At 37.2% G+C, this 13,498-nt stretch overlaps 1 protein-coding gene across 4 annotated transcripts in view; it reads right to left on the bottom strand.

Annotated features, from left to right (window-relative positions):
* Positions 1-13,498, bottom strand: part of LOC131347196 (FERM and PDZ domain-containing protein 4-like) — a 67,131-nt gene that overhangs the window by 14,933 nt on the left and 38,700 nt on the right. For all 4 annotated transcript variants that reach the window (XM_058381145.1, XM_058381144.1, XM_058381146.1 and 1 more), the window contains 6 exons: positions 9,245-9,399; positions 8,155-8,257; positions 6,655-6,700; positions 4,915-5,019; positions 4,268-4,375; positions 3,938-4,069 (listed from right to left, as the gene is read on the bottom strand). In XM_058381145.1, the coding sequence (XP_058237128.1) occupies positions 3,938-4,069; positions 4,268-4,375; positions 4,915-5,019; positions 6,655-6,700; positions 8,155-8,257; positions 9,245-9,399 (649 nt within the window). The remainder of the gene's footprint in view (positions 1-3,937; positions 4,070-4,267; positions 4,376-4,914; positions 5,020-6,654; positions 6,701-8,154; positions 8,258-9,244; positions 9,400-13,498) is intronic.

Genomic DNA, 13,498 nt, shown 5'->3' with positions numbered 1-13,498 from the left:
GAATTAATAAATAAATATAGGCTTCACAGAACAATCTTATAAGCACTGGGCAAAATGTTAGAGGCCAATTGAGACATTTTCATTTCTGCTTACACAGTGACTCATATCAGATGTTTCCGGTGCTTTTGTGCATATAAACCAACCCACTCAATAAGCCTTCAGACCCTCATTAAAACACAGAAGGTCTCCTATGTATGTGGCTTGGCCAGGCTTGATAAATAACACGATGAGGTTCATCCTGTGAATACCAATCTATGTGTCCGATTCCTGCAAATCCTAGCTGATAATCATAATCCAGAGGCTTTAACACTCAATAATAACTCATATTGTTTTAAACTGAATGCTTGCTTGGTCAGAAAGTGTTGATTATTTTTTCTATAACAGCAACTCTGACAGAAGACCCAACTGAAAGGCTTATATTAATGAACTTAATAATAATATGTTATAATTTCTGTAGTAAGAACTTGAACACTTGCATGGTGAATGGTACATCGAGCAGATTTTTAATAATGTGTGTAATTGTTGATACAGTTCTATTCTGTGAGGATATTTACTCATTATTATTATCATTATTTTTTAAAATTTTTTTGGAAAGAGTCTCTGATGTCAAAGGAAATTATCAGGATGAAGATTAAGGACAAGCTGCAGTCAAAGCTTATTCAAAGAGAGAGGCGGTTTATAGCTGCTATAAGTTAAGTGATAGCTAGGTACGTTTACGAAACTAAGTTTACGATAAGAAGTAACTTGTTTTTCTTTGGCAAATTGCTGTGGTGTAAGAGGAATAAAACACTATGTGCTGTTTTAGGAGACTGTTCAACTGTTTGAGTGGTTATGACCTTCTGTTTTGCATTAATCTTCTTCTTCTTCTTCATCTTCTTCTTCTTCTTCTTTCGGCTTTTCCCTTCAGGAGTCTCCACAGCGAATCACCTCTCTCCACCTGTCCCTATCTTCTCTATCCTCAACACTTGCACCCACTAGCTTCATATCCTCATTTATTACATCCATATACCTCCTCTTTGGCCTTCCTCTTTGCCTCCTTCATGGCAGCTTCATGTCCAACATTCTCCTACCAATATACTCACTCTCCCTCCTCTGAACATGTCCAAACCATCTTAATCTGGCCTCCCTAACTTTCTCCCCCAAACATCCAACATGAGCTGTCCTTCTGATGTACTCGTTCATAATCCTGTCCAACCGTGTCACTCCCAAAGAGAACCTCAACATCTTCAGCTCTGCTACCTCCAGCTCTGACTCCTGTCTCTTCCTCAGTGACACTGTCTCTAAACCATACAGCATGGCCGGTCTCACCACTGTCCTGTACACCTTCCCCTTGATATTTTTCTATCACACAGAACTCCTGACACCTTTCTCCACCCATTCCAACCTGCCTGCACTCACTTCTTCACCCCTTTTACTGTACTTAATATAGTGACAATAAAAGAATCTTGAATCTTGAATGAGAGCGCTAGTATCCTGAGCCATATACCTTAAAGGCATATTCGTGGCCCGTGTCTTGGACTATCTCTTAAATTTTACAACATATGGAAATGACATGGTTACATCACGGTTACAAACACCTTTACCTCAGTTAAATAAGTCCATTTAAATTGTAATATCAGCAAACTGAAGCACTACAAAACAACCATACTGTTCCGGACAATTCTCGTAAATGCAGGACAGAAAAAAAATGTATTTAGTGAATCTAAAACTAAACAAGAGCAGTAATGTAATATTTTTCTGACTGGTGAAATCTACAAATCCTAAAACGCACATTTGAAGTAATTGGATCCGCTGCTAGCCCTAGCATATTTGGTGCCTTGTGCAAGCCTCACCAAGCCCCGCCTTCACTAATGCCCGTAAAGAACAGGATGTGGACAAACACCCATAAAATTCAACATGCGTCTCACAAAAGCCTTGCAAACGAGCTTTTTCTTTCATTCCGGATTTGCATGCAGTTTTGTCACCATTGAAGGAATGTGTAATGTTAATATGTGAGCACTAAACTATCATGTAAGAGTTGCTGAAAGTCTTCATTTTTTGTCACCTAAAAAATCACAACATTATTTCAAATTATTTGTAATCCTACACTACCAGTCAAAAGTTTGGACACACCTTCTAATTCCATGGTCTTTCCTGATGTTTATTTCTTTCTACATTGTAAAACAATGCTGAAGGCGGCCGAAATACACAATAATGTCCTTTGAACAGTTGATATTGAGATATGTCTGCTACTGATGCTCTGTAAAGCCTTCATAACGGCTCTAATCTGAGGTGCTGTTAATTGGTGATTTCTGAGGCTGGTAACTCTAAATGAACTTCTCCTCTGCAGCAGAGGTCAGTTTTGGTCTTGCTTTACTGGGATGGTCTTCATGTGAACCAGTTTCATCATGGGGCTTGATGGGTTTTGCAAATGCACTTGACAATACTGTTCTTGCAAGAACTATTCCAGAACACCTGACCTTCGTGTCTTAAAATAACAACTGACTGTTTTTTGTTGTCATTACATATGGATTACTTAAGTCCATGTGTGTTATTTCATAGTTTTGAAATCTCCAGTATTGTTCTAGAATGTAGAAAATAAATCCCCAAAAAAACAAAAGGTGTGTCCAAACTTTTGACTGGTAGTGTAATCTAGTAGAACAGTACTAGTTCGTTTGATAAAATACCAGGATGTATATGTCTCCTATTCAGCAAAACACTAGGTAAAAATGTCATTTTGACAACCAAACAATAGAACAACTATGAGATGCAAAAAACTCCTTTACACCTTTTATATTCTGCTCAGTTTGGCTCAATTATTCTAATAAAAAATTCTGAAATGATGTTTCCCTGGTAACTCAGGAAACAAGGGAAAATAAAAAGGTCAAACCCCTGATCTTTGTAAATCTAGAAAAAAGATATGACATGATCTTACAATCTGACAATTTCATTGTCTTTACCACTTATCCGATCTATCCTCAGGTCACGGGGAGCCTGTGCGTCATCGGGCATCAAGGCAGGATACACCCTGGACGGAGTGCCAACCCATCATAGGGCACACATACACTCACTCACACAATCCGGGCAATTTAGAGACTCCAATCAGAATAATAGCAAGTCTTTAGACTGTTGGAGGAAACCCACCAAGCACAGGGAGAACATACTCCACTGTTCACACACAGTGAGCGGAAGTGAGACTCGAACGCAGGGCGCTGGAGGTGTGAGGGGAACGTGCTAACCAAAAAGCCACCATGCTGCCTCAATCTGACAATTACAGTATGTGACTTTTTTGGGTGCTTTTCTAAAATACATTTTACAAATTGAGACTGTGATTTTAAGCATTACTTTTTATATTCTTTCAAAGAAATATTTGAATGCAAACATTTTCATGTAAATATAATTGGTTGGCTGGGAAAACCCATCACATGTGTCTTTGGCTAATTTCATACATAAAACAAAGAAACGTTTTTTTTTGGGGTTTTTTTGCCAATCACATAATTTATTTTACACCTAAGAAACTATAAATATATTTTACATTTGATTTGATTTTACACTTTTAATGTAATGTGTCAATCTATATAGATCACTCTAAGGACGTTTAACAAATGTTAATGTCCTCAAACACACAGACTTGCGATTGTAGAACATTTTTAGAGGCTGAAATGTATGCAAGAAAGACACGTTTCAGTCCAGAAATCTATATGAAATATATATTTAAAAAAGATATGTTTCACCTTGTGAAAGGTTTTCCCAAGCGACCACACGTATTCAGTAGAATATAAACGTGTAAGTCGTTTTTCAGCATTTTCAAAAAACCTTAAAATAAAAAATGGTCTCAAAATAGAATGGCTATATTGGATAATTAAAATGAAATGCCAGGTGGAGTGTAGCAGTTTGAGATCCATTGCTAAACAGTAACAAAATCCAACATTAATACATTTTTTTCTTTAGTTTATACCATGATTAACATCTCCTGTTCATGCAGGAGGAGCAGTCTGCTGCCGTAGTCCTCCAACCTCTGTTCCAGCACGAGAGAGAAATGCTCGATGCACTTGATAGACAGCTTCTCTTGCAGCGTCATAATGACATCCTATATCACATAATGACAAAAGCGCATTCCATGATATTCAGCTATTAACAGGCTCAGAAAATGAGAATGTGACAGTCAAATTTTAATAAAAGCAGCAGACAGGGGATTTTTTTTTTAGACAGATGGGAATATCAGGTGCAAGAGTTACACGTTTAGACTGCTTGGGAGCATCGAGGAGCAGACAAACAAGAAAATCACCTTAATGGATGTGCTGTTGTCAAAGCGAAAGGATTTGGTCTGACCATTCTCCAAGTACACTTTCAAGACATTTGGCATGAAGAGCAGAGAGTTGTCCTTCACAGAATCCTGCATGGAACCAGAGATCTGTTATATTGGACTGCAAGGAATTGTGCATTTCAATAATGTGGGAAAGTCTGTACAGAACAAAACGTTTATAGACATCCATGTGTGATTGGTGAACGTCTGTTCGTTCATTTTCTGTTCCGCTAATCCTTCACAGGCTAGTGAGAAGCCTGGAATCTTACAGCTTTACTTTTCTTACAGCTTTTCTGCTGCAATTCACTTTGTATTTTATTAACTGGATAATGCAGATATACTGAGAGACAGAATGGAGCGTAAATCAAGACTTGCCTGACTTAAACTTAAGTTTGTCTTGTTTCGAATGCTAATTTTTTTAAAAACCAGGAATCACTAATCACATGTTTACATAAAGTCACAAAGTGTAAGCTTAATGTGAGACACCTTAAACTGAAAAACATTCATTTAGTCGCGCTTACACAATATCTTTACCTTTCATGAATGTTACATGAAATACACTTTGACTAGCTCACACTTCAACCCTGATTAACTGATAATGACCGGGCTGAGACAGCTGTAGAACTTACCGGAAGCTGCCCGTTAATGATGACCTCCTCAGCGAAGCGCACTTTCACTGGGTTTGATTTCAGTTTGGCTTTTTTGGCTGCGCTGATAAAGGCTGATTTGGGAGACTAACAGAAGAAGACAGAAATTTACGTCACTGACAACCCCACACCTTTAAAACATGACTGATTTATATCATCATTATGTAAATCTTCTTCTTTCGGCTTTTCCCTTCAGGGGTCGCCACAGCGGATCATCTCTCTCCACCTGTCCCTATCTTCTGCATCCTCAACACTTACACCCACTAGCTTCATATCCTCATTTATTACATCCCTATACCTCCTCTTTGGCCTTCCTCTTTTCCTCCTGCCTGGCAGCTCCATGTCCAACATTCTCCTACCAATATACTCACTCGCCCTCATATTGATTTGAAAAAATGAATTCTTGACACCATATTATTCCATATCATACAAGACTAATAATAAACAACAACGAGAAATGTTTCTTGATATAATGAAGCTTTCTGTAGGGAAACATTTATATAACATTTCTGGAAGGAGTCTCCAATGTCAGTAAATGTCAGTGTACTACCATGGTAGAGCCTTCAGAACAGAGGACTTACTCTGTATTTTTGTGGTTTATTTAAGAGAGTTTAAGCAAGAATAAAGTGAACGGTTACAGTTGAATTCATTTAAGTGATAATAGGAACCAAGTTCCACAATATTAAACGGAAGAAAACAATAACATTAATACCGTTATAAAAGACATCGATTAAATGTCTCGAAGCTCATTCTAAACTCACAAAAATATATTGATTTAATGAAGATACTGGCAAAGGTGCTGAAGAAGTTGGGCGCCCTCACATTTACTCTTTACAGACACTTTCAGTGATGAATCTAATATGAAAAATATACAGTAGCGGAGATGTGTAGTTGAGATGTACTTGACAGAGGCTCTCTGGGATTTGAGAGCCTTCCGGTCACTAGCACAGAAGCGCTGAGCTAAACACTGACATTGCTGACAGTATGCTGTGTTCCTTCGATCTTTCATGATAACTGGAGTCCTGCCCTAGTGTCAGTTTGCTGACATAGCAACAACTGGGTAATTAATTGGCTTTGTTTTGCAGAGGATCAGAGAAGCCAAGCTGTCATCCATCTTAAAAAAAAAAGAAGCATAATTATGGGGTGTCGAAAGCCAAATGATACTCATTAAGCCTCTCAAACATAACAATAAAATAACAATCCATACAGTTGCAATTTTATACTTGATAGTGAGAGGGTTTTTACAAGAACATTAAATAGCCAGTATTTTCAGTGTTTTGTACTTTCTTTTCTTCAAGGTTATACCTAAGCCGAGAACTGATTTCTTAAAGTGGCTCAACTACGTTAAAATCACTTAAGATGTTACGTAAAGCCTGGTGCGCTTTTCTGCTCCAGCTAAATAGAGAAATAAATCTGTTTGAGTGGTCTAAAAGGAAAAGGGTTTTATTTTGTATAAAATTTAGGAAGTATGTGTAGAAAGTCAAATTTTAAGAGCCTCGCTGGTTGTCATTCAAAACATTCTTCATGCCTTCTATGTTTACTGACAACTAAAGATAATTTTCTTAATCTTTACCATACTTATAATGACACAGAAAACATGGAAAATTGCTGATCCAATTAGAAACAGATAGATAGAGTACGCTGGACTCTAATGGATTGATGTGTCTATCACCAGTTATTGCTTTATAAGGGTTTTACTTATAAAAGCCTCAATTAACTCACAGGGTACGGCTGTACAACAGTCAAGAGGATCGATTCCTTACAGCTCCTGTAGAGAGACACAAAAACAAAACCAAAAAAACCCAAAAAAACACCCCAAACATTCAAGATTATTTTTAGTGACAGGTCTTAAGTAGCAATGACAGATTATTATATGAAACACGAAGAACAAAGTAGCATGGTTTCTTAGACTACTACCGCAGATACACACAAAAGCCCATAACAATCATTTCAGGCGATCTCTAGAGAGCATCATATATTAATAAATTCTGTTTCTTTGAATGTTGCACTCCTAACTCTCATGCTGCTTCCATCGAAAGTATATCCATTGCTCTTTCATTTCAGTTTTCAAGATGCGTCTTAATTTGCATAAATGTCACTAACCTCTAGTTTTTCATTCAGTACCATCTCACCCACCTTCGTCTGTCTGGCATTTTGCTCATTATTTTGTTTTATGCCTTGTAATTATATGATGAGACCGCATATTCACAAGTGGGAATAAAATCATGGTGTTGTTTTCAACTTTATTACTTTCAACTACCAGGAAGGAGGATGGTGTTTTTTTTTTTTTTTTTTTTTTTTACCAGACTTTTATGTATGCATATCTTTTAAGAAATGGATTGAATGATGAATAAATAAATGGATGGATGGATGGATGAATGGGTAGGGTGGATGGAAGGAAAGACATGTTAAATTGATGTATTACTGGCAGATGGGGGGACTGATGTGTGGTGAGATGAACTGGTAAATGGTTCAGTCAGTGGCAGAGGGATGGATGCATGAATGGTCAGACAAATGGATGGCTGAATAACTGAGAAAGCAGTTGACAGATGTGTGTATTAATTATTGAAAGGAAAAATGTCTGGATAATAGATGGATAAGTGGATGGATGGACGGACGGATGTATAAATGGATGGTTGGATGGATGAGTAATTAGATAAATTATAGCTTGAAGTTGCATGGGTAAAGGGTGCATGAATAAATGAATAGATTGTTTATTAGATGAATGAATGTTTGGTTAATGGATAAATGGATGGATTGATGGAACACATTCCTTAGGTGACTACCACCCTGAATAACTGCACAGGTTAAAGTAGTTATTGAAAATAAATAAATCACTGATCAGGCCACAAATTGCGCGATTTAAGCACAACAGAAGTGTAACTGAACAAATCAGTCAATAAATACATTAACTGAACAGAAACAACTGACTTGAATCACTCAAAAGACCCCAAAACTTTTAACTCTAATGAATATTAGAAGGATGGATGGATGGATGGATGGATGAGTATTGTGCCTTGATTCATGGCTGGGTAGATGAACTGCTGGATGGAGAGATAGACAGCTGGATGAATGGATGGATAGATGGATGGATGAACTAATGCAAGGATGGATGGATGATCTGATTGATGGATGTATGTATGGATAGATGAACTAATGAACGGATGGATGAACCGATTAATGGATAGATAGATGGCTAGACACACACAGACATGGAAGTACCTGACAAGGTCAATGACTCGTTCTCTTGGTACTGTGGCCACTTCTTCTTCATTGATCATTATTATCTCATCTCCTGGAATCAGCTTTCCTTCAGATGGGCCTCCTGTTGGTAAGAACACACACACACACACACACACACGCACACAGCCTCGATTTAACACCTACCGAGACCCTTTTCAAAAGAAAAATGAGTGATTTAGCCTGATCTTTGTAAAAGAATCCTACCTTTGGGACTAAGCATTTGGGATTAACTTTCTCCTCTCAGACACAAAGTATTCTGGGAAACCGTCTGGCTTATTTCTCTCAGCTGGCATTACACGTGAAGAAGCTTTAGTTCATGATGACCACAATGATTTCATATGCACCATTTATTTCCCCTGAGAAGTACTCTCTGTAGTGTGTTTATGAGCGAAATTGCTGCACAAGACATTCTCATGCAGAGGAGCATCTTCTCAAATCATTCAGAAATGGTTTGCTATGGGTTCACTGAACAGGTAAACTCATGGCTATCTATCACTACGAATTCTCACTTCCTAAAATGTACTTATTTCTAAATGCTACTACAGTCGTCTCTTTTTTTCCCCCCATTACTTCGGTCTAGAGGTAGGGTCATACACTGAGACGGGGAAATCTGAAATAGTTCAATTATTAATGATAAGCTTAACTATTGATTGTAATATATCACAAATGACTTATTATTGAAAATGAACAGCTGATAAAATTGAAACTGATGTTTAAATAGTAACTGGAATACTTAAAATAGTATTTCTACATCATCATCATCATCATCATCATCATCATAAACGAATGGGAAGCCTACCTGAGATGCTAAAGAAAGTAGGTCGCATATCAATTAGAGATACAATTGTATTGTGTTGCATTGTAGCAAATTCGGTGGTGGTATCATCAAATATCAGATTGTTGCCTTAAGAATCAAAATCATATTTCATATTCTATGGAAACTTAAACCCTTAATAGATAACACCATCCTAAAATTCTAGATACAGTGTACACCTAGAAATAACAAAACCATGATACGTCTTCATAATATTTTCACCACCTCTTTGTATGCAAGTGTACACTTGTTTACCTGGCGTGACGGAGCGCACCACTACAGGTTTTTCACTACCAGCTACAAAGCCGAACCCCAGCACAGGATCTCTCCTCATCTCGACTCGACGAGGAGCAGGAGGAAGGACCTGAACACCCATCTCTTCCAGAGAACCGCTCGACTGAGACGCTTGGCTGCAGAAAGAGATTTGTTGTATTATGCAACCAACACACTCACAAACACACACTGAAAATCACTACCACTATGATCGCTACCACAGAGAGAGAGAGAGAGAGAGAGAGAGAGAGACAAGCAGAGAGCAGCTCATCAGGTTAAATATACTATACAGGCTACTATAGAATTATTAGGATGCTGGGGATGATTTTCTGGATTTCATTATAGCTGCTTTTTGAAAATGTCCACTGTTAAAAGTGCTTTCTAAATAAAATGAAAAACAAATGAAAAATAAAATAACATGCAGTAATGTTTAGATTTTAGACATATGGTAAGTTTTATTTAAACATACTATTAAAAAAGGTTCCTGTTCTGAGGAATGCAATTATTTTTGTATCCTGCAAAACACTAGTTTTACAATTATATATATATACATATATATATATATATATATATATATATATATATATATACATATATATATATATATATATATATATATATATATATATATCCACCACATCCACCACAGAGAATTTATAATTATATAATGATCATTTGTTTTGTGTGTGTGTGTGTGTACATGCATGTGTGCATGTGTGTGTAGTGTGTATTCGTGTGCTAAGGAATATTTTTGTTTCTTATGGATCGTTGCACAATCTGACGTGAAGAACTGAAAAGCACACTAGGCAGTATCGGATTAATGAGATGTTAGCTTGCTTTATAACTATATTACTGACTGAATCACAGTAAAATATATATATTTTCAAAATGTGTTGATATCACACACAAATGGCAGAATACAACAACATTAACTTTTACCCAGCTGAAGTGAACTGGATGGGAGATTTGGGAATAACAGGGTGCCAGATTGCTCTGCTGTGGAAGCATATGAGCTCAGGCTGCTCGGGAAAGAGTCATTTCCAGAAGCATGTGAGCCACCTGCTGCAGGGAATATTCTCGCTATTTCCCTCTGAGCCATGGGGAAGAGAATACTACTTCAGTTATTAACTTATTCTCCTGTGTAGAGAGAGAAAGCCTTTGCTAAATAAGATATTCGTTCTTTGTTTATCTCTTTCCTTGCCTATCTTTTCCCCTCTTGCTCATAGTATACACATCACTGCAAATGAGAAAAAGGCTATGGGGTTAACAAAAAAAACAGTTCTAGTCCCTGGATGCTGTAGTGGTCTACTGAGAAGTGATGTATGTCTATTGCACCAAAAAATGTTGGGCTATACATCATTTGTGTAGTGCTGATAAGCTGTAAGCACAATGTCTATCATTCTCTTGAAGGTCAAATTCATCCCATCAGATATATTCGGCATTACCTTTGGAAAAGAAACTCACTGCTTTGAAGCTGAACTGAGCCATAAACTTCAGAGTGTTTACACTGACATTCAGGTTATCTTCCTTGGTAAACATAGCATGGGTAAAATAAACCTCATACAGTAAATCAGTCATTAAACAGGACTTTGTGATGCCATGAAAGATCATATCTTATGTGACTATGTGGTGTAGAGACTTGATTTATTCCTGGATTAATTGCATTACTAAGCATTACCTAGCTGAGCTGTGCTCCCTCCACAAACTGCACAACCTTCTCATTAATACAATACAACAATGCTGCGATAATCTACTGTCCTGATTCCGGTAGGCATCGGTACATGGTGTTTGTTAAAAAATATTAAAAGTATTCAACAATTTAGTTGTTAAATTCCCTAGGTCCGGAGATTCAACACACTGGCAGGCTGAAGTCATCTGTTGCCATGGCAACTAGGCCTAACAGAAAGTCACACTCATTTATCATCAGCCGCCAAAGATAAAAAGCCAAGCGGACACGCTGAATAGCTCCGAATAAATTTTTCCTAAAAGACTAAACATATTGATTGTTTAATGGAGAAATAAATGTGATCTTAGGCAGTAAATCTGAGCTAATTCCCAGCAGTCAGTTCAATAGAATTCATTCTAACAAGCAGGAACAGTGTGTATTTTAAGTCTCAGAAGGGCTTTTCACACTGTGCTTAACCTCTGCTAGAGCAACGGTTCCACACGTGTAATTTAGAATCAGAGTTATCAGCGTATTTTGCAGTGTTAAGCCCTGGACTGTGGTGCCAATCGTGTACAGAGTGAAATGTTTCGGGCTACATGCTTAGCAGCAGACACTCAATCAGAAACTGAACAGCGTGTGCCGCATATCAAATAAAAACCATGACGTAAGCAACACTTAACAAAAACAGCTCGGTAGTGTCAGGCAGCAAAACACTAATCAACACCATAGCGAGGGGGGAAATACCTGACTCGAAGTTGGATATTAACAAACATATAAATAGGCTAAAAAAGATTAGAAAGTTCTGAAAGATGACAATACCTGCAGGCCTGAACTTTTTTCCTCACTGGTGCAAACCGTTATTTAAAGTGGTGGCGCACTGTATTTAACCAGTCATGGTGGTTGATGGCACCAATATGCAAATGAGAAGGTTTAGCCAGGGTTTGGGAGAGTACAGTCTGGAACATCAGATTATAAATAGCCAGGATTAACTGCTGACCCTGGGTAAAGTATGAGCAGTGTGAAACAAACAAGATAATTTAGGATTCTGTTTCGCCAAGCTAACTTTTTTCAAGTGTGAATGAAAGCAGAATGTTTTTGTGCCAATAAATACACACACACAAGAACAACAACAACCTGGGATGCCTTTCAAAAGCAATGATAAATGTACAGATATAACATTCAGGATTAATTAACCCTATCAATCATCCCTGTAATGGCCACAGCTTTTTTTTAAATGTGATGCTTAAGAGACGTGTCTTAATTTGATGCAATACTGAATTTTATGTGGCACATCGATTCTTACAATCAAAGTCCATCAAGGCCTATTTAAGTGAGCTGAAATCGTTGCAGATGAGGCATGTTTTGTTTTCCTGAGCACAAATGAACCAAAACCCAGGCGCGAATTCATTAATTATTTATCCTAAAACTCGAATTAGCATAATAAAAAGAAGTACGCTGTAATCAAAAGTGATGATTCTTATATCTTGTTGCATCTTATCTGCATGAACACATAAAATGAAATGATCAATTTTCAGTACAAAATATTATTCTAAAATGAAAATAAACTAAGGCACTATATTAAAAGCTGGCAGCCAATCCGTGTCCTTGTCACAGCTAGGAACGGTCTACTCATAGCATTCAGCATTTAGACACTGTATATTAATTTACAATTAGATGTTTAGCTATTTAGGACTTATTTATATATTATCCTATCTTTATGTCAATCTTACAACTTCCTCTGCTTTTATGCATTGCTGTATCACAATTGACAGGAAAGGGAGAGAAAAAAAAATGCTTCTTCAGTCCATGATTTCCACCCAATGATTTTTTTTTCTAGCTTAAAAGCAAACCTCTACGTTGAAAAGCAATAGTCTAGAAGCAAGTGAAAATCTCCAGTCCCAGTGCAACCTCAAAGGCATGAACTGCTCACAGGTTTGAAGCATCAAAAGTACCTGCAGAAGCTGTCTCTAAATATGGAACACTATGCCTGTAGAAATATGGATGCATATCGACGGCACTGGATTATGAAGTCTTTTAGGCGCTCTAATGTGTAAAACTCACACACTTAGCTTTACTTAAACTGAAGGTTTTCGGTTAAAATGATAACTATTCATGAAATAGTGTTTGTTACAGAATCTCAGCGTAAATATTGGAGGATTGTGCACACTTCAGTGTTTAGATGAATACATCAGGAAGGAGAGTATAGATTGAGGGATTATGTTGCTTTCAGTAAGGAGATAAATTACACTCCAGAGTGTGTGCTGGAGTCTGCATTAATCCATTAATCTGTCCATTATATCATGCTATATGTCTTCCTTCAAAAATAACTTCCTTTTATATGTTATTTTCCCTTTTATTGCACCTCAAAATGTGATGACTCTGACATCACTATGTACACGTACACAGAGGAAAATTTCGTGCATACCAATAATAAACTAGTAATATCCCTTTGGGCCACCATTACTCCATGACTCCATGTAGGATTAAGTTGTTTCACAAATACATCACAAATAGAGTGAATATAAAATGTCTACAGACTCTAAATGTGCAGGTTTTTGTGATGAATGAAA

This window comes from Hemibagrus wyckioides, linkage group LG26 (assembly GCF_019097595.1).
Source record: "Hemibagrus wyckioides isolate EC202008001 linkage group LG26, SWU_Hwy_1.0, whole genome shotgun sequence".
NCBI lineage: Eukaryota > Metazoa > Chordata > Actinopteri > Siluriformes > Bagridae > Hemibagrus > Hemibagrus wyckioides.
Note: the sequence above shows the minus strand (reverse complement) of the source record. Positions and strands in the feature narration are given on the sequence as shown.